General features: G+C 43.1%; 1 protein-coding gene across 8 annotated transcripts in view; it reads right to left on the bottom strand.

Moving 5' to 3' along the window:
* Positions 1-23,033, bottom strand: part of LOC108697270 (dysferlin) — a 179,708-nt gene that overhangs the window by 88,724 nt on the left and 67,951 nt on the right. For all 8 annotated transcript variants that reach the window (XM_041586944.1, XM_041586953.1, XM_041586971.1 and 5 more), the window contains 4 exons: positions 20,805-20,919; positions 18,817-18,922; positions 17,560-17,702; positions 6,533-6,706 (listed from right to left, as the gene is read on the bottom strand). In XM_041586944.1, the coding sequence (XP_041442878.1) occupies positions 6,533-6,706; positions 17,560-17,702; positions 18,817-18,922; positions 20,805-20,919 (538 nt within the window). The remainder of the gene's footprint in view (positions 1-6,532; positions 6,707-17,559; positions 17,703-18,816; positions 18,923-20,804; positions 20,920-23,033) is intronic.

The following is a 23,033-nucleotide window of genomic DNA, read 5'->3' as shown; positions in this document are numbered from 1 at the left end:
CACAATGCCTTGTGTGTGTGGTCACGACAACTCACCCCAATACTGTGAGTCAGGAGGAAGAATTCATGGGTCATTTAGTGCTATTCTGATTGCAATATACTACATGCGGCCCGTGGTACATTTGAGTGCATATGAGACAGGGCTAAAAGTTCACTCTGAAGAAAAGAAGTCGGTCGGTGCCAAGGCGGAAGGTGGATGGTTGAGCAAATCTCTTCCAATATAAGCAAATTAGGAAATGTGACACATCTATAATCACAAGTACTCCTACATGCATGGATAATGGGGCCCTCTCAGAAGAAATAGGCAAAGAAAAGCAGAAAATACAGGTCGGCAGTGCGTGCGTAGGATGGACCCAATTTTGCTTTCTTCGCTACTTGCTAAACTGGGTCAGAAGTTAATGATGATCACTGGTTCTGGATGGGGAGAAGCAAATCTGTCCGTTCTGCCAGTGTTTTCCTTTCAAGTTATACTGTATATTTCTGCCGTTTCCTGGTAAAGTATCTCAAAAATAGCGCTAAGTAGTTAGAGGAATGCAAGGGAAGTTTGAGATTAGTAAAATTGGGCTTGTATTTATTTTAACGTCAAAGTCATTTCCTCCAAGAGCTCCGATGTGCTCTGCTTGCGGGATGCAGACAAGAGGCCCTTCTAACGAACCGAAGCCAAACTAAATTCCTCTGCTCCAGAACGGCCAGAATGATTAAGAAAATGAAACTGCCCTATCACAGAAGGATCATTTCATACGGTAGGAAAGTTATAGACAGGGCACGGGGTATAGCATGTTACTAGCATCTTTAGGTCATCTATCTGCCCGCTGAGTGGCACCCAACCCCATCTTGTCAGTGCAGTGCCCTGAGAAAACCACACTTTGGAGGTCACCATTAATCTATATAAAGTAAGACTGTCTAATCGATCACCCTATAGTTACTGCTGAACAACCATCTCTCCCTACTATACCTGCTGTCTCACAGTCACACTCCCTTCCCAGAGACTATTATCCACTGTTACTATAGACACCATCTCTCTCTACTATACCTGCTATCCCATAGTCACACTCCCTTCCCAGAGACTATTATCCACTGTTACTATAGGCACCATCTCTCCCTACTATACCTGCTATCCCACAGTCACACTCCCTTCCCAGAGACTATTATCCACTGTTACTATAGGCACCATCTCTCCCTACTATACCTGCTATCCCATAGTCACACTCCCTTCCCAGAGACTATTATCCACTGTTACTATAGGCACCATCTCTCCCTACTATACCTGCTATCCCACAGTCACACTCCCTTCCCAGAGACTATTATCCACTGTTACTATAGATACCATCTCTCCCTACTATACCTGCTATCCCACAGTCACACTCCCTTCCCAGAGACTATTATCCACTGTTACTATAGGCACCATCTCTCCCTACTATACCTGCAATCCCACAGTCACACTCCCTTCCCAGAGACTATTATCCACTGTTACTATAGACACCATCTCTCCCTACTATACCTGCTATCCCACAGTCACACTCCCTTCCCAGAGACTATTATCCCACTGTTACTATAGACACCATCTCTCCCTACTATACCTGCAATCCCACAGTCACACTCCCTTCCCAGAGACTATTATCCACTGTTACTATAGACACCATCTCTCCCTACTATACCTGCTATCCCACAGCCACACTCCCTTCCCAGAGACTATTATCCACTGTTACTATAGGCACCATCTCTCCCTACTATACCTGCTATCCCACAGTCACACTCCCTTCCCAGAGACTATTATCCACTGTTACTATAGGCACCATCTCTCCCTACTATACCTGCTATCCCACAGTCACACTCCCTTCCCAGAGACTATTATCCACTGTTACTATAGGCACCATCTCTCCCTACTATACCTGCTATCCCACAGTCACACTCCCTTCCGAGAGACTATTATCCACTGTTACTATAGGCACCATATTCTCTCTACTATACCTGCTATTCTACAGTCACAGTCCCTTTATTATAAAAAACATTTTTATATTATATAGCATGTTTATATAACTCACCGGTGAATGAGACTTTCTCCTTTAATGTGGTTGGGCTTCCAAACTCACATCATAGAATCATTTAATTTAACAGGAGCTGAGGGCACCCAGTGCCAAACCACATTTCTATTACTGGACTTGCCTTGATGAATGTTGTAGATAAGGAATGTGGCAGGAAATAGACCATTTACCTTCGAGTACACAGTCTTCCACAAGAGGCACAGATTGCAAGCTCTAGATTTTTATAGCTCTCTTATTAAAACAAATGGCCTCTGGACAGAACAGTGATCTGGTGCTGCTTTATGGCTGAGATGCTAGCTATCTGTATAACAGCATTCTGTCACATTTCTGGCATATCTATAACATGTAGAAGAGAGCAGGTAACCAAAATTGGGAGCATTTAGTGCTAATCCCTATGACAAAGCCTGAAACAAAAAACATCACAATTGTAACAAAGAATGACGCCATTCCTCAGGAAGACATTCTCATGTGGTTGCGCAGACAATGTACAGTCCTTACACCACAAATTAAAGCTATTGGTGAGGATGAGGTTGGGAAGGAGTCTGGAAACCCAGGTTCAGTTGAATGTCTCAGGTAACATTCAACAGCACCTGCTCAATTTTTCTGTTTTATGTACGGGGCTTTAAATGTGGAGCAAGTAACCATTTGGCCAGGTCATGTGCAGTCCTGAGGTGCGCCCTATGTAATGCAATTGGTCATGTTGCAGATGCATGTGTAAATGTCAGGTGCAATCTCTGTCATCGAATGGGACACGTGCATAGGAGTTGCCCTGAGGCCTCTACCATAATATAGTCACCCTTTTCCCAGAGATTGACAAGGAGATGAGGTTTTTTGGATGAGGAGTCTGAGACCTGGGGAGACAGAGCTGAAAGAGAGGAGCAGGAGGAATTAGAGAGAATAGAGAGAGAAGAAGAGAAAGAAGAACTAGAGCAGGAGAATACTGAGGAGATAGAAATTGAAAAAAGAGGAAGGGAGGGGAGTCTGTCAGAAGGAAAGGTGTGGGGTAATAAAAACATTCTAGTGATTAGCACAGAGATTTGACATGAGGATGGAACGTGATCTGACTGTGGTCCTCAGGTCAAACGATATGGGGATGACCTATAGTTCTGGTTAAGTAAAAAGAACCCGCTCAAGCATTCATGATAGAGCAGATTCTTGACCTCTAATGATTGCAGTGTGAGATCTCAGTGAGCATGATTCTTCACAATCAATGTTTGAGGAGCTCGTCTCCCGCTCAGGCTGAAACTCTTAAGGAAGTGGGACATTAGAATTTGGGAACTGGGTTCTGCTTTGAGAAGGAATATGTATTAGAGAAATGTATTAGAGGATGAACTGCACCAACCGCACAGTCACCCCTTGGCCTTGAGGAGCTGTGTGGGGGACATTCTTTCTCAGAGCCTCAATGACAGAAGGGTGCCCCCCCCCAAATATTTTGATCTGAACCAGCTCACTCTTCAGGGAAGACTTTTTATCAATCTGAGTTACTTAAACATCACAGGTAGTGACCATGGGACGGTTCCACTGAAGAGACCCGAGAACATTTTCTTGTGAATTGTCCTGTGACAAAAAGTCTCAAAGTGCCATTTACCATGACAAGTGTCCTAAGCCAATGCAGCCAATGTCTGTCCCACACAGAACAGTGTATAAGATAATATCAACAATGAGGCATCATCTATGGCATTTCCAGCACACAAGGTCCATTAGCCATGAGAATCTTATAACTGGCCCAATAGCTGTGTCTGTGGTGGCCGATTTAGGGCAAAAAGGAGGTTAAGTAATCCTGCCTGCTTTATGGCTGAGATTCTAGATATGTTTATAACAATTCTTTCACATTGAGAAATATATTTATATGATACACAAGAATAACATGAATAGCCTGCAAATTCTATCCTTATTAACAGTGACTAGTGATGTCATCAGTTATAAACAGTGAGTAGTGATGTCATTTTTGTCACATGACTCAGTAAAACTTGTGTATTATAATAAATAAAGTCCCCCTTGTTGGAAAATATGAGGATATTAGAAATCACCTCGGGGTTCCATGACCTGTATAAAAACATTCAGGCTTCTGCCTTGTGATTTTATTTGGTCATGTAACTCCTCTGTGACTTATAATATCCTTATTTTTTATAATAGGTGGCACTTAGTGATGGCCGAATTTATTTGGCAGGTGCGAATTTGCGGTGAATTTCCGTGTCTCGCTGGCGGCGATTACATTTATTTTCCAGCGACGGTTCAGACGGTGGCGTCAAAGTTTTTTCGACGCTGGTGAGGGTTCTGATGCCAGGGACAATTTAGAAGCTGGTCATGATTAACTGACGACCATTGATTTTAATGTCGCTCCTGTCAACGGATTTTTTAGTCGCTTCACGAGAAATTAGCAAATTTCATGCAGAAGTGAAACAGGAGAAATTTGCCCATCACTATTGGCACTTTATTTACTATATAATACACAAGAGTCATTAATATCCTGTAAATTATATAGTGAATAAAGTACCCCCTCTTGTAAAATATAAGGATATTATAAGTTACCGAGGAGTTTCATGACCATATAAAAACACAAGGCCGAGTGTTTTTATACAGGTCATGGAACTCCGAGGTAATTTCTAATATCCTCATATTTTGCAAATGGGGGTACTTTATTTATTATAATACACAAATTTCAGTGAGTCATGTGACTGAAATGACATCAGAACTCACCGTTTATAACTCATGACATCAGAACTCGCCGTTTATAAGGATATAATTTACAAGATATTCATGGCTTTTGTGTATTATATCCTTATAAACGATGCTTAGTGATGTCATCGGTTATAATCGGAGCTTAGTGATGTCATTTCTGTCACATGACTCACTGAAACTTGTGTATTATAATAAATAAAGTCCCCTTGGTTCCATGACCTGTATAAAAACACTTGGCCTTCAGCCTGCTGCCTTTACACTTATAATATTCTTATATTTTACTATAGGGCTTACTTTATTCACTATATATATTTTCGCTCTTTTTACTAAATCGATATTTTGATCCAGCCTCATTCGAGTAGATGGTGCTCTCATTATTTAATTTCTGTTACTTTAGGGAATATATTTAATAGTAGAAGTGCATATAATGAGCCTGTATATCTGATTCTATATCTGGCAATAGACTCCCAGACAGGATTTGTGGAGCGGGTTTGTGACCCCTGTTCCCTTACAATTGTTCTCTATCTCTCGGGCTACTAATATCTCCTGTCCACGAGCAGCAGAGCTTCCTTTCTATTGGCAGATGGGGGAAGCCGCTGGAATGCGACTAGTTCATGGCTAGCGTACGTTCAGCTCATGTACAAAGCATGAGGAATGATTTTCCTCTCCTTCCCTGCCAACATCATTAAATAAGTGGAGTGTGCTTGTGGGCTGACGAGCCGCAGGATCTCTGTAGCAGGAGTTAATATATATACACCATATAATATTCCCTATAGGTACAGGGTGAAAACGCTATGGAGGTTAAAGGACAAGTAAAGGCCCCACTAAAGAGCCTTTGCATCAATGTGGTGGGTGTAAGGTATTAGTATGGCACAGACTATCGTATCCTAATAATTCCTACAAATTATCTTTATTATTTCACGTGTGCAGATCTCCACAGGCTAAGATCTATGTAATATGGCTGTAGCCTTAAGGTGGCCATACACGTAGAGATCCGCTCGATTGGCAATGTCGTCAAATGAGCGGATCTCTCCCCGATATGCCCACATTGATGGTGATATCGTGCTGATCCGATCATGGGTCCTAGGGTCCAACGATTGGATCATAATATAGCCAACACGGGGGGTCAGATCACAGGACCGCATCAACGACTTTCGGCCAGATATCGATCGGGGAAGCCCGTCGGAGGGCCCTACACACGGGCCGATAAACTGCAGACTCGTTCTGTCGGCCCGTGTATGGCCAGTTTTAGAATGGGCAGAGAACAATGACTTGTTGATAAGGCCAAAATCTCCTTGGCCACACCCAACACTAACGCCACGCCCTTGATTCACGAAAACCCCTCCCACTACCATGTTCACTCCTTGGCAGATCCAATAATAGGGAAGCATGCCATTCATTTGTGAAAATTAAAACATTAGAACTGCCCTGACCATACCTTGTTAAGTCTGACACTCCCCAGATCTGATCTAATACCGCCCACTTTCCAATTAAGCCATGCCCCCCTTTCCATGCATTATAGATGCAACTGGCACCCAATGCACATTATTTATTATAATGAAGGAAAAGGGGGTGTGGCTGCAAATACAAGATGCATCACAATCTCCTGACTTGTCTGTACAATGTAAGTAGCAATAGTGTGTCCTTTATGCTTTTATAGTAATACAGACTGATATTAAAGTCCTGTTACTGAGTGCCAACATTATGGCTGCTGCCAGGTACAGATGACAGTTAGTGCCACCTTATATGAGTAAAATCCTGTGGCCAGTTGGCACTCACCCAATGAAAAGAAGAAAGAGAACCTACCAGGGACCCTTCCAAAGCAAAAACAGCTGCAGGCCCAGTGTGTTCCAGAGGCTCCATGCGGCGTCTCCACCTCCGCCTACGGAAACTGTCAGTCTTGCGATACTTTAGGTGAAACTTCCAGCCGAACAGAGAGGCGTATTCCCAACCCTCGCTCTCTGACTCGTCAGGCTTGTGCTGTGTGTGAGAGAGGGTGGTGTTAACTAGAGATGTCGCGAACTGTTCGCCGGCGAACTTGTTCGCGCGAACATCGGGTGTTCGCGCTCGCCGGAAGTTTGCGAACGTCGCGCGACGTTCGCCATTTTGGGTTCGCCATTGTTGGCGCTTTTTTTTGCCCTCTCACCCCAGACCAGCAGGTACATGGCAGCCAATCAGGAAGCTCTCCCCTGGACCACTCCCCTTCCCTATAAAAACCGAAGCCCTGCAGCGTTTTTTCACTCTGCCTGTGTGTGCTGAAGAGATAGTGTAGGGAGAGAGCTGCTGCCTGTTAGTGATTTCAGGGACAGTTGAAAGTTTGCTGGCTAGTAATCGTTTTGATACTGCTCTGTTATTGGAGGGACAGAAGTCTGCAGGGGTTTGAGGGACATTTAAGCTTAGGTAGCTTTGCTGGCTAGTAATCTACCTTCTACTGCAGTGCTCTGTATGTAGCTGCAGTGGGCAGCTGTCCTGCTTCTGATCTCATCTGCTGACTGCTGCAATAACAGTAGTCCTTGTAAGGACTGCTTTTATTTATTTTTTTGTTGTTTTACTACTACTACTACTACTACTACTATAAGAGCCCAGTGCTATTAGTCTAGCAGTGTTGGGGAGTGGGACTGGTGTGCTAATCTGCTGCTCCTAGTAGTTCAGCAGCACCAACTTTAATTTTTTTTTTTAATATTCATTTTTTTTTTATTTTACTTTTTTTTATTTTACTACCGCTGTAGTAGTGTATAAGTTGACTTTTTAGGCATTATTTGCCCTGTAGGCATTATTTGCACACTGTTTTCTTCAACCCGCCATCGAGCTGTGTGACCTTGTTCACATTCTGTCTAAATATCCATAATATTACCGTCTCCAGAAAAAACACCGGAGTCACTTTTTTCAAGCAGCCATAATATATTTTACGTAATCCGTATCCACCGCTGTAGTAGTGTATACGTTGACCTTGTAGGCATTATTTGCACAGTGTTTTCTTCAACCCGCCACCTAGCTGTGTGACCTTGTTCACATTCTGTCTAAATATCCATAATATTACCGTCTCCAGAAAAAACACCGGAGTGACTTTTTTCAAGCAGCCATAATATATTTTACGTAATCCGTATCCACCGCTGTAGTAGTGTATACGTTGACCTTGTAGGCATTATTTGCACAGTGTTTTCTTCAACCCGCCATCTAGCTGTGTGACCTTGTTCACATTCTGTCTAAATATCCATAATATTACCGTCTCCAGAAAAAACACCGGAGTGACTTTTTCAAGCAGCCATAATATATTTTACGTAATCCGTATCCACCGCTGTAGTAGTGTATACGTTGACCTTGTAGGCATTATTTGCACAGTGTTTTCTTCAACCCGCCATCTAGCTGTGTGACCTTGTTCACATTCTGTCTAAATATCCATAATATTACCGTCTCCAGAAAAAACACCGGAGTCACTTTTTTCAAGCAGCATTCATATATTTTACGTAATCCGTATCCACCGCTGTAGTAGTGTATACGTTGGCCTTGTAGGCATTATTTGCACACTGTTTTCTTCAACCCGCCATCGAGCTGTGTGACCTTGTTCCCATTCTGTCTAAATATCCATAATATTACCGTCTCCAGAAAAAACACCGGAGTCACTTTTTTCAAGCAGCATTCATATATTTTACGTAATCCGTATCCACCGCTGTAGTAGTGTATACGTTGGCCTTGTAGGCATTATTTGCACACTGTTTTCTTCAACCCGCCATCGAGCTGTGTGACCTTGTTCCCATTCTGTCTAAATATCCATAATATTACCGTCTCCAGAAAAAACACCGGAGTCACTTTTTTCAAGCAGCATTCATATATTTTACGTAATCCGTATCCACCGCTGTAGTAGTGTATACGTTGGCCTTGTAGGCATTATTTGCACAGTGTTTTCTTCAACCCGCCATCGAGCTGTGTGAGCTTGTTCACATTTTGTCTAAATATTGATAATATTATCGTCTCTAGAAAAACCACTTGAGTTACTTTTTTTCAAGCAGCATTCATATATTTTACGTAATCCGTATCCACCGCTGTAGTAGTGTATACGTTGACCTTGTAGGCATTATTTGCACACTGTTTTCTTCAACCCGCCATCGAGCTGTGTGACCTTGTTCCCATTCTGTCTAAATATCCATAATATTACCGTCTCCAGAAAAAACACCGGAGTCACTTTTTTCAAGCAGCATTCATATATTTTACGTAATCCGTATCCACCGCTGTAGTAGTGTATACGTTGGCCTTGTAGGCATTATTTGCACAGTGTTTTCTTCAACCCGCCATCGAGCTGTGTGAGCTTGTTCACATTTTGTCTAAATATTGATAATATTATCGTCTCTAGAAAAACCACTTGAGTTACTTTTTTTCAAGCAGCATTCATATATTTTACGTAATCCGTATCCACCGCTGTAGTAGTGTATACGTTGACCTTGTAGGCATTATTTGCACACTGTTTTCTTCAACCCGCCATCGAGCTGTGTGACCTTGTTCCCATTCTGTCTAAATATCCATAATATTACCGTCTCCAGAAAAAACACCGGAGTCACTTTTTTCAAGCAGCATTCATATATTTTACGTAATCCGTATCCACCGCTGTAGTAGTGTATACGTTGGCCTTGTAGGCATTATTTGCACAGTGTTTTCTTCAACCCGCCATCGAGCTGTGTGAGCTTGTTCACATTTTGTCTAAATATTGATAATATTATCGTCTCTAGAAAAACCACTTGAGTTACTTTTTTTCAAGCAGCATTCATATATTTTACGTAATCCGTATCCACCGCTGTAGTAGTGTATACGTTGACCTTGTAGGCATTATTTGCACACTGTTTTCTTCAACCCGCCATCGAGCTGTGTGACCTTGTTCCCATTCTGTCTAAATATCCATAATATTACCGTCTCCAGAAAAAACACCGGAGTCACTTTTTTCAAGCAGCATTCATATATTTTACGTAATCCGTATCCACCGCTGTAGTAGTGTATACGTTGGCCTTGTAGGCATTATTTGCAGAGTGTTTTCTTCAACCCGCCATCGAGCTGTGTGAGCTTGTTCACATTTTGTCTAAATATTGATAATATTATCGTCTCTAGAAAAACCACTTGAGTTACTTTTTTTCAAGCAGCATTCATATATTTTACGTAATCCGTATCCACCGCTGTAGTAGTGTATACGTTGACCTTGTAGGCATTATTTGCACACTGTTTTCTTCAACCCGCCATCGAGCTGTGTGACCTTGTTCCCATTCTGTCTAAATATCCATAATATTACCGTCTCCAGAAAAAACACCGGAGTCACTTTTTTCAAGCAGCATTCATATATTTTACGTAATCCGTATCCACCGCTGTAGTAGTGTATACGTTGGCCTTGTAGGCATTATTTGCACACTGTTTTCTTCAACCCGCCATCGAGCTGTGTGACCTTGTTCCCATTCTGTCTAAATATCCATAATATTACCGTCTCCAGAAAAAACACCGGAGTCACTTTTTCAAGCAGCATTCATATATTTTACGTAATCCGTATCCACCGCTGTAGTAGTGTATACGTTGACCTTGTAGGCATTATTTGCACACTGTTTTCTTCAACCCGCCATCGAGCTGTGTGAGCTTGTTCACATTTTGTCTAAATATTGATAATATTATCGTCTCTAGAAAAACCACTTGAGTTACTTTTTTTCAAGCAGCATTCATATATTTTACGTAATCCGTATCCACCGCTGTAGTAGTGTATACGTTGACCTTGTAGGCATTATTTGCACACTGTTTTCTTCAACCCGCCATCGAGCTGTGTGACCTTGTTCACATTTTGTCTAAATATTGATAATATTATCGTCTCTAGAAAAACCACTTGAGTTACTTTTTTTCAAGCAGCATTCATATATTTTACGTAATCCGTATCCACCGCTGTAGTAGTGTATACGTTGACTTTGTAGGCATTATTTGCACAGTGTTTTCTTCAACCCGCCATCTAGCTGTGTGTATTATCGTTTCCAGAAAAACCAACTGAGTTTTTGTTGTTGTTGTTGTTTTTTTAAAAATAATGCCAGGCAAAGGCAGGCCGCCACGCAGAGGCCGTGCTAGGGCCGTGCTGCTATGCAATCCTGTGGCCCTAGCAAATTGCCCAGTTTTAAAAAGCCAATGACCCTGAACTCCCAAAATGCTGAAGAGGTAGTTGACTGGCTTACACAGCACACCCCATCCTCTACCGTTTCTAACTTTACCACAACATCCTCCTCATCCTCCACTGCTATGGCCACCCCACGTAACACTTCCTCCACCACCGGTGCCCCTTCTTCACTGGGGTCAGAGGAGTTATTTTCCAATGAGTTTCTTGAACTGAGTAATGCGCAACCATTATTGCCAGAAGAAGATGAAGGAGATGAGGACCTTACACCAGATTTAATTCTGGCAGAGAACACGATAGAGATGGACATAATGAGTGATGAGGAGGAGGTCCCCGCTGCTGCTTCCTTCTGTGATGTGTCAGAAGAAATTGATGCATCTGAGGAGAATGATGATGAGGAGATTGATGTTTTGTGGGTGCCTAGTAGAAGAGAGCAAGAGGAGGGTAGTTCAGATGGAGAGACGGAGAGTCAGAGAGGCAGTAGGAGAATAAGACTTAGAAGAAGCAGGGAGGACAGCCCGCAGGGATCAGCAGGGCAACAACATGTATCGGCACCTGTGTTCAGCCGGCCAACGCACCCGCCATTGCCGCCAATACCGCCAACTCCGCCAACTTCTACTGTTACCGCCAGATCGCACACTTCCAAAAAGTCAGCAGTGTGGGATTTTTTTAATGTGTGTGCCTCTGACAAAAGCATTGTAATTTGCAATGAGTGCAGTCAGAAACTGAGCCTTGGTAAGCCCAACAGCCACATAGGTACAACTTCTATGCGAAGGCACATGAGCGGCAAGCACAAAGCACTTTGGGAGCAACACCTCAAAGGCAACAGGCAAACTAAAAGCCACACTCCTTCTGGTCCAGCATCTTACTGCTCTACCTCTGCTCTCCTTGACCCGTCTGAACCACCCTCCACTCCGCCTTCCACCTTGACCACCTGTTCCCATTCCCAGTCATCTGCCACCAGCCAAGTTTCTGTGAAGGCCATGTTTGAGCGTAAGAAGCCAATGTCTGACTGTCACCCCCTTGCCCGGCGTCTGACAGCTGGCTTGTCTGCACTCTTAGCCCGCCAGCTTTTACCATACCAGCTGGTGGACTCTGAGGCCTTCCGCAAATTTGTAGCAATTGGGACACCGCAGTGGAAGGTACCCAGCCGCAATTTTTTTTCTAAAAAGGGAATACCACACCTGTACCAACATGTGCAGAGCCAAGTTACCGCATCTCTGTCACTTAGTGTTGGGCCAAAGGTCCATATGACTACTGACGCATGGTCCTCCAAGCATGGTCAGGGCAGGTATGTCACCTACACTGCCCACTGGGTGAACTTGGTAATGGCTGGGAAGCAGGGAATGGGTAGCTCAACAACAACAGTGGAGTTGGTGTCACCACCACGGATTGCACGCGGTTCTGCCACCACCTCTACTCCTCCATCGCTCTCTACCTCGTCTTCTTCTTCTTCTTACTCTGCTGCTGGGTCCTCCTTCTCCTCCTCCACACCTGTGCACCCCCAGCTCCCCCTAGGCTATTCGACGTGCCAGGTACGCCGTTGTCACGCTGTCTTGGGGATGACGTGCCTGGAAAGCAAAAACCATACCGGATCTGTACTCCTGTCATCTCTGCAGTCACAGGCCGATCGGTGGCTGACCCCACACCAACTGCAGATCGGAAAAGTGGTGTGTGACAATGGAAGCAATCTGTTGGCAGCGTTGAGACTAGGCAATTTAACACATGTGCCCTGCATGGCACATGTGTTAAATTTAATAGTCCAACGTTTTGTCTCCAAGTACCCAGGATTCCAGGACGTTCTCACCCAGTCCAGAAAGGTGTCGGCCCATTTCAGACGTTCCTACACAGCCATGGCACGCCTTGCTGACATTCAGCAGCGCTACAACATGCCAGTCAGGCGTTTGATTTCTGACAGCCAGACTCGCTGGAATTCAACGCTCCTTATGTTGGAACGTCTGCTGCAACAACAAAGGGCCGTCAACGAGTACCTTTTTGAACTGGGTGGTAGGACTGGATCTGCACAGCTGGGGATTTTTTTCCCCCGTTACTGGGTGCTTATGCGCGATGCCTGCAGGCTCATGCGACCTTTTGAAGAGGTGACAAATATGGTCAGTCGCACCGAAGGCACCATCAGCGACCTAATACCCTTCGCTTTCTTCCTGGAGCGTGCCGTGCGACGAGTGACAGATGAGGCTGTAGACCAGCGTGACGAGGAGCTGGAAGCGCACGATTTCTGGTCGGAATCACCAGAACGAACCCAGGCACCTGCTGCAACGCAGGGAGAGGTGCCAGAAGTGGAGTCAGAGGAGGAAGGTGGCTTTGTGGAGGAGGAGGAGGAGGACCAACAGGAGCAGGCTTCCCAGGGGGCTAGTGGTGACCTTTTGGGGACCCCTGGTCTTGTACGTGGCTGGGGGGAGGAGACCGTGGATGATGCAGTCCTTGATAATGAGGAAGCGGAGATGGATAGCTCTGCATCCAACCTTGTGAGAATGGGGTCTTTCATGCTGTCATGCCTGTTGAAGGACCCCCGTATCAAGAGGCTTAAGGAGAAGGACCTGTACTGGGTCGCAACGCTACTAGACCCTCGGTACAAGCATAAAGTGTCAGAAATGTTACCAACATACCACAAGTCCGAAAAGATGCGGCATTTACAAACCAGCCTGCAAAACATGTTGTACAATGCTTTTAAGGGTGATGTCACTTCAGGAACTCATCAACATTCCAGGGGCAGAGGTGCCAGTAATCCTGCCACGAGCACACCTGCAAGGACAAAGCCCTTTGGCCAGTCTGTAACGTCAGACATGCAAATGTTTTTCTGTCCAAGGCAGCGCCACAACCCTTCTGGATCCACCCTCAAAGAACGCCTCGACCGGCAGGTAGCGGACTACCTGGCATTAACTGCAGATATCGACACTCTGAGGAGCGATGAACCCCTGGACTACTGGGTGCGCAGGCTTGATCTGTGGCCAGAGCTGTCACAATTTGCCATGAACCTCTTGTCTTGCCCAGCCTCAAGTGTGCTCTCAGAAAGGACCTTCAGTGCAGCAGGAGGGATTGTAACTGAGAAGAGAACTCGCCTAGGTCACAAAAGTGTCGATTACCTGACCTTTATTAAAATGAATGAGGGGTGGATCTCGGAGGGTTACTGCACGCCGGAAGACTTGTTCTGACTTCTATGCAGCTGTCCTTCTCTTCAAGCCTCATGACTCCACACACAGCTGTCCTTTAGCGTCCTCCTCCTCCCTCCGCCACCGTTACAAACTAGGGTGCAAACCCTACTGGTTTAATTTTTTCTGGCCTCTGTGCTTCAGTGGCTGCAACCAAAAAAACTGGGCAAACAATGTCTACAAGGTCAACGTATGGCAAAAATGACTATTTTCAGCATTTATATGGCATATTTTTTCTGGCAACTGTGCTTCAGTGGCTGCATCCAAAAAAATGCATATTTTCTGCATTTATATGGCATAATTTTTCTGGCCTCTGTGCTTCAGTGGCTGCAACCAAAAAAATGCATATTTTCTGCATTTATATGGCATAATTTTTCTGGCCTCTGTGCTTCAGTGGCTGCAACCAAAAAAATTTATATTTTCAGCATTTATATGGCATAATTTTTCTGGCAACTGTGCTTCAGTGGCTGCGACCAAAAAAATGACTATTTTCAGCATTTATATGGCATATTTTTTCTGGCCTCTGTGCTTCAGTGGCTGCGGCCAAAAAAACTGGGCAAACAATGCCTACAAGGTCAACGACCTTGCCCAGTTTTTTTGGCCGCAGCCACTGAAGCACAGAGGCCAGAAAAAATATGCCATATAAATGCTGAAAATAGTCATTTTTTGCCATACGTTGACTCAACGTATATGGCAAAAAATGACTATTTTCAGCATTTATATGGCATATTTTTTCTGGCAACTGTGCTTCAGTGGCTGCGACCAAAAAAATGCATATTTTCTGCATTTATATGGCATAATTTTTCTGGCCTCTGTGCTTCAGTGGCTGCAACCAAAAAAATTTATATTTTCAGCATTTATATGGCATAATTTTTCTGTCAACTGTGCTTCAGTGGCTGCGACCAAAAAAATGCATATTTTCTGCATTTATATGGCATAATTTTTCTGGCCTCTGTGCTTCAGTGGCTGCAACCAAAAAAATTTATATTTTCAGCATTTATATGGCATAATTTTCTGGCAACTGTGCTTCAGTGGCTGCGTCCAAAAAAACTGGGCAAACAATGTCTACAAGGTCAACGTATGGCGAAAAATGACTATTTTCAGCATTTATATGGCATATTTTTTCTGGCAACTGTGCTTCAGTGGCTGCGTCCAAAAAACTGGGCAAACAATGCCTACAAGGTCAACGTATGGCAGTTGTTTAAAGAGAACAGCAGATTACTAGCCAGCAAAGCTACCTAAGCTAAAATGTCCCTCAAATCCCTGCAGACTTCTGTCCCTCCAATACAGAGCAGTATCAAGCAGATTACTAGCCAGCAAACTTACTATCATCTGTCCCTGAAATCACTAACAGCTCTCCCCCTACACTATCTCTTCCAAGCACACACAGGCAGATTTTTCAGATACATTTTGCCCTTGATCCCCCTCTGGCATGCCACTGTCCAGGTCGTTGCACCCTTTAAACAACTTTAAAATCATTTTTCTGGCCAGAAATGTCTTTTCTAGATGTTAAAGTTCGCCTTCCCATTGAAGTCTATGGGGTTCGCGAACCGTTCGCGAACCGCTCGCGTTTTTGCGCAAGTTCGCGAATATGTTCGCGAACTTTTTTTCCGACGTTCGCTACATCCCTAGTGTTAACATGGGAGATCCCTGTCACAGGCACGAGTCCTCTCTATAAGAACAATGGCACCTGTAAACTGATTCCAACCAACCCAGAATGAATGACAGAAAGACTAGCGACCGGGTTACATCTGCACTGCTGCATGTCACTGAGTGAGGACACAATGTCTTACCTGTTACCAACTGCAAGGGCCAAAAACTCCTACCTCTGTCATGAACCTTCACTCCCCAATGATAAATGGATGTGAAATCTAGGGAAATGCATTTCATTGTATCCACAGAGTCAGGCTCTAACTGTAATGTGTGTTCCACATCCAGCCACTCCTGTATAATCACTGGGCGTCCTTCACTTCATATAGAAAGAGGGAAATACAGAAATTGTCTGCCTACTTTACCTGCTTAAAGAACAAGAAAAGCCTAATTTACTAAGGTATGCCAAAATATTAGGCACATCCCAGTGAATTAAATTCACTTATAATACATGAGTGATACTCAGTGACTTCTAATATCCTTATCATTTACAGTAGGGGGTACATTATCCCTTATAATACAGAAGTTATACTTAGAGTTCCCTGTATAACTCAGCCTGCAGCCTTGTGCCTTTATATGGTCACAGAACAACCCCTCAGTGACTTCTAATATCCTTATCATTTACAGTAGGGGGTACATTATCCCTTATAATACATGAGTGATACCCAGAGTTCCCTGTATAACTCAGCCTGCAGCCTTGTGTCTTTATATGGTCACAGAACAACCCCTCAGTGACTTCTAATATCCTTATCATTTACAGTAGGGGGTACATTATCCCTTATAATACATGAGTGATACTCAGAGTTCCCTGTATAACTCAGCCTGCAGCCTTGTGTCTTTATATGGTCACAGAACAACCCCTCAGTGACTTCTAATATCCTTATCATTTACAGTAGGGGGTACATTATCCCTTATAATACATGAGTGATACTCAGAGTTCCCTGTATAACTCAGCCTGTAGCCTTGTGACTTTATATGGTCACAGAACAACCCCTCAGTGACTTCTAATATCCTTATCATTTACAGTAGGGGGTACATTATCCCTTATAATACATGAGTGATACTCAGAGTTCCCTGTATAACTCAGCCTGCAGCCTTGTGCCTTTATATGGTCACAGAACAACCCCTCAGTGACTTCTAATATCCTTATCATTTACAGTAGGGGGTACATTATCCCTTATAATACATGAGTGATACTCAGAGTTCCCTGTATAACTCAGCCTGCAGCCTTGTGCCTTTATATGGTCACAGAACAACCCCTCAGTGACTTCTAATATCCTTATCATTTACAGTAGGGGTACTGGGTTTATTATATTCCAGTATAACAAAGCTGTATATTTAGGCAGATGTGCGCCTTTATATCCCCCTTGTTTACATTTAGTCCTCTGGACAGAACTCTGAAAGCCTCACTTTGGGGCAGTGCTGCGCAATCCTGTGTTTTCCTTGGTGGTAGCCTTTCTAAGGATTTTTGTAATGCCTTCTTTTATAGCATATTATGCTGCTTCACTATTACAGGTTATAAAAAGTGCATCTGGCAGACGTGCAGCTGCTCAGCAGTTGTTTACACTCGGGTTTCAATAGAACATTTTATAAGCAGGGGAAACTGTTTCAAGCTGTGAGGAGTAGGGGGGGGAGGAGCGGTAAATTTGTGGTCAAACAGAGACATCTAGGGGTGAAAATCTATGATCAGTAGTTCATGTTGATGCAGAATCTAACAACAAATTATAACAGCAAGTGATATCACAATGGCGCCAGCCACTGTCCTGTCATAGAGCAACCAAGCACTTCCATTGTGACGTCCTTTGATTATATATATAATAAAGTCCTGCACTTATAAACCCCAACTAATATCCTCTGATATTATAAGAATAATGAATTCCAAGCACCTTTCTTAGGATCTCAATCTGCTTGGGGTCCCTCCTTCTCAGTCTGACCCAGCGCCTCCTGCGGTTGGTGTGATACATCTTTTCTGCAGGCACCCAGGATTTAGGCTTCCGGTCAGGGGGGATGGTGATGCCGTACTCCCATCCTTAAGGAACAATTATATCTTATATTAGAAAAGACACATGGCATGCCCTCCTGGGTGTTCTGGGTATGCTTTGGGTATCTTCTGGGTATGTTATGGGTAAGTTCTGGGTATGTTTTGGGTATCTTCTGGGTATACTCTGGGTATGTTCTGGGCATGCTCTGGGTATGTTCTGATTATGCTCTGGGTATATTTTGGGTATGTTCTGGGTGTGCTCTGGGTATGCTCTGGGTATTCTGTAGCATACAATAGTTTAAAAGGCTATGGCTGTATGATCATGGTGCTCTATCCAGATTATGTTCTGGGTATGTTTTGGGTATGTTCTGGGCATGCTCTGGATATGTTCTGATTATGCTCTGGGTATGTTTTGGGTATGTTCTGGGTATGCTCTGGGTATGTTCTGGGTATGCTCTGGTATGTTCTGGGAATGCTCTAGGCATGCTCTGGGTGCTATTATGCACATTAAATTGAACAAATGAAAAGGTTGATAGAGCTCCCATTCAGTAGCCTGCCCCATGGTTACTTGGACCCCCAGTCTCCTTCCCAATGACTTGCTGTCTTTCTATAATATATTTAGAGCCCCGTTGCTATATGTGCTGGGATCTACAGTATGTGGCAGGGTTTCCATAAATGTCTCATCGCAAACATCTGATAAGACTTATCCTCCATATGGTTTCCTTAAATAGACACAACAGGCTCACGGTACAGTGTATTATGTGCCCAGAACATTCCATATCTGGATATTTATATCTATGAGTGGGAGCTGTCACATTGTTCCCTGAGGCTGTATTAATGTATAGCTTATTGTGTGCGCCAATGTGCCTTCTCTTTATTATTGTAGGTATACATATGAGTGGGAGCTGCCATAATGAATGGTTACATTATACCAATCTCCATAGTCGACGACACTTAAAGGGATCTTGTACTACCACTAGAGGTGCTATTGTATAAGGAAAAATTATGGTAAAAACTGAACAAAGGAGCCCATTAAGAGGCAGATTTAAGCTATCAATATGGACCAAGCTTATCCAATCAGCCTGATATAGCCCAACTCAAGGAATGACCACGTTAAGAACCAAATGAAATGAATGAGAAGAAGTCACCCAGTATGACTCACCTTGCTCATCAACAGCCCTGTTGGTATCCGTGGACCACTCTTCATCCTCCCATTTCCAGCCAGGTGGGCATTCTATCTCGTCCTTCGGCAAAACCTTCTCCCCATTCTAGACAGCAAAGAAAAAAAGCATTGGTCATCCGAGTACCTCCTTATTCTCATGCAGGTTCCAGTCTGACCATGGGAAAGAGAACAGCCCAGCAGTAGGAAGTACAGAGAATCAGAGCTCTGTACCTAGATAAATACTGAAAGGGGCTGGATTCACTTACCCAGAGTAAAGTTCATGGGTAACCATGGGAAAGAGAGCAGCCCAGGGACAAGAAGTATAGAGGATAAGTACCAGGAGGGGACTGGATTCACTTATTAAGGGAGCAGAGTCCCAGAAAGGCTAATGTTTTATAATAATTGTAACATGTTTCTACAGACGCTGCTTTGAATATATATATATATATATATATATATATATATATATAGAGATATAACTTGTAACTTATAATAATTGTAACATGTTTCTACAGACGCTGCTTTGAGTATATATTTATACATATATATATGGATATAACTTGGCTCCGTATTCTGTCTCTTCCCTTGGAAAGCCATTGTGAGTTCTCTGCTGCGGAGCCTGGAGGTATAAGATGTCCTGCAGTGAGCAGTTACAGCATGAGCGCAGGATCATTTATCATCCCTAAACATTACGAGCAGACACACGCTGAACAATTTAGTTCTGGTTTCATTGGAAATGTTCCTCCTGAATCTCTTTTCTCTCATTTATTCCAAAACAAAAAAATCCTTTGAAATTAAATCACGGTGTAAAAGTGATAGAGCGACTCTCTTCGGCGAGGGGGCACCTACTGCACTTTAACCTTTTCTGCTGTTTATTTCTAGGGGGGGGGCCTTGCTCTATTTATTACATTTCTGCCTAAAATTGTGCACTTTTAAAGGCAAAATCAACAGATATTGATAAATAGCCACTGAACAGCCACACATTGTATTTATTTAGCAGATCACAATCACATTTAATGAGTTCATTACATTGGGATCAAACCGGGACAATTTTCCATTTGTTCAATTAGCACCACCTCATCCTCCTCATGCTTGGACCAGAGATGACAACCCAGAAGAGAACTAATTTGGGTAATTTTCTTGCCTGTGTGGTAGGTGCGAACTGTGCCCCTGTCCCACTCTTACCCTGCCCTGATCAACCCTTCCCAAAAAATTATCATTTTCCCTTTGTGGCTGCTAATGTGATGTTTCTAAGAACTTCAATGGTATAGGTAGGACCTCCTGGTGGGCTGCAGCCTAGATTATTTGCCATTAGCCCTTGGAAGTTGATTCATCTGGGTGGCGGATACATTTCAGTGTGATGCTGGCCCTCTCCAGAAGTAAATATTCTAGATGACCATTAACCCCCTTGCCCCCTGAACCCTATGCACATGGCTCTTCCTAATTTCCACCACTGGGGTTTTTACCCTATAAGATATATATATATATATATATATATATATATATATATATATATATATATATATATATATATATGGACCATCCTGATGCTGAACACCACCTTCTCAGGTGTTGAGTAAAGCATACTTATAGAAATTGTATTAAAAAAATAGATTTTCTTGTTGGTTCATTTAAAAAAGGTTTCTTAACACATCCCTGCATAATGAAGACTGGAAGCACAGAAAGCAAGAGAGTTAGAAACTCTGTTTGTTCTCCACATTAAAAATAGAATTGTACCTAAATATACTGCATTAACTTAACCTGGACACATTTCTTGCACCCATACTATCTGGTATAATATTATGTGACTGTGTACTAAAACACTAGGAGTGTTGCATGGTGGGTAGGAAATATGGAAGATTGCATTAACTTTTTATGAACCTTGCACTACTTGTATAAATGAGCACTAAAGAAAGAAAATGGCTACTATCCTTAAACCAAAACATAACCACTATAAGATTAAAAAAATCAGCCCCCAACACTCTTACCACATCAGAATAGGCCTCTGTCATATAGATCCATTGTCCACCAGGCAACCTGGCTTGGTTCTCGAACACTTCTTCCACGAAACTCATGTGACCTGCGTCCGTGTCGTACAGCAGCCTTGGAACAGAACAGTATAATCAGTGGGGCAAAAGCAGATTGCTCCTTTTGTTGTTTTTCTTGAAGGCCCTAAACTCCTTTAACTTTAATTGTATCAAGAACAACCCCAGAACTCTTCTGTAGAAAGACATTTTGGAAGCCCCTACAGACATCTGCCCAACTTTGTCAGGAATGTTACTGACACTATTTAAACTTGCATAGGGAAATTTTTTTCCTAGTGCTCATCTGACTAATCTATTTATTTTCTGGCAAACAATGGATGCCTAGCCTGTTTTATGATTTTAGACATGTTCAGAACCAGTTTTCCACAAGACAAATATACCCTAAACTCATTAACATTTAGCAACAAATATACCCTAAACTCATTAACATTTAGCAACAAATATACCCTAAACTCATTAAGATTTAGCAACAACTGTGAAAGAGATACAGAGGCTTAGCTGAGGCAAAGTAAATGATTGTTGAGCAGAAAAGAAGAGGACAATCTTGGTTGAAGGCAGGAAGGCAAGTATATGGGTCACTAATGAGACCCCCCACCTTGAATATTGCATTCAGTTTTGGAAGCCTAGTCTACAGAAGGATATAAATAAAATGAATGTGCTGAGAAGGGCAGCTAAGATGTTCTAAATAACAAAGAATATCTGGAAGGGCATCAAGTACTTAGAATATCAGTAAAAGATTCAAGGCCATAATACAGTGGTTCCCAAACTGTGGGGCTGTCCCCTCCCCAGGGCAGCTTGGAGCAGTTTCAAGAGGGTCAGTCTAAAGGACTGCTGTCCTAGATACATTGGAAACGCTAGCTAGAAATTGGAAAGACTGGCCATTTGGTCTCCTTGATGCTCCTGAAAGCTAATCTAGAAGGTTCATAAGGGTGAGAATTGGAGAGAATTGCCTTTTGGTCTCCTACATTCACCTGAAAGCCAAGCTAGAAGGTTCATAAGGGTGAGAATTGGAGAGAATTGCCATTTGGTCTTCTACATTCACCTGAAAGTCAAGCTAGAAGGTTTATAAGGGTGAGAATTGGAGAGAATTGCCATTTGGTCTTCTACATTCACCTGAAAGCCAAGCTAGAAGGTTTATAAGGGTGAGAATTGGAGAGAATTGCCATTTGAACTCCTAGATACACATGAAAGCCAAGCTAGAAGGTCCAATTGGGTGGAAATTGTAAAGAATAGCCATTTGGTCTCCAAGATACACCTGAAATCTCAGCTTGAAGGTCAGTTAGGGTGAAAATTGGGGAGAATATGTATTTTCTGCCCTTGAACTATGACTGAATGACTGATGGTTTCCTGTATCTATACTCTTGAACAAAGAGGGCCTAGCCAAAGTTTGGGTCTTCAATGGAGCACAGACCAAACAGAGAACACCAACACACTATTGCCTTCCCACACCTTCAGGTGGCACTTAAACTTTAATTGGTAGTATCTTCAAACAGAGAAAGCAAAGAGAGCAGATTTGATTGAAATGTTCAGATAGATGAAGGAAGTAAACTCAACTCATCTTCCAGTGAGATGGAAAGTTAGAGAGAACCAGGTGGCACAACATAAAGTTGGGGAAGAAGGGGAAGGGAACATAAAGAATGTTTTTTTACAAAAATAAATGGAATAGGTGTGCCAGGCTCTAACATAACTGGGATAAATATAGAGCAATCTGAAGAGCAATCAAGCAGGCGACGGGCAGAAATAGACACCAAATTCTTCTGTTCTCCAGGATTGTTTAGGAAAGCAGAAAATCAGACTGTGAGACTGTAGAGTAACTACTACTAATATTTTCTAATGACCCTCTGAGCACCTTGGACTTCCACCCTACCCACCACTGGGTCCTGTTAAAATTCCTCATGATCAAAGACTTTGACTGGAGTGGGGGATCCTAAGCCTCAGAAATAAATGATAGTGTGGCCCCACGACTTTTTTTTTCTCTTTAACATATCACGGTCAAACCTTGGGCAGCCAATCCCTGCCTTGCCTGCAGCGGATATCGCCTCTGGAATCCAAAATAACCGTCTTCCAAAGAAATCCAATCCACGAGGCAACTATTTGCTTTCTTATTTTGATTTGAAACCATGCGTTGTTGAGAGCGGTTATCGTGAAATCAGCAGTGACACATCTGTGTTC

This window comes from Xenopus laevis, chromosome 1L, assembly GCF_017654675.1.
Source record: "Xenopus laevis strain J_2021 chromosome 1L, Xenopus_laevis_v10.1, whole genome shotgun sequence".
NCBI classification, from domain to species: Eukaryota; Metazoa; Chordata; class Amphibia; order Anura; family Pipidae; genus Xenopus; species Xenopus laevis.
This window is presented reverse-complemented; position numbering and strand designations above follow the sequence as displayed.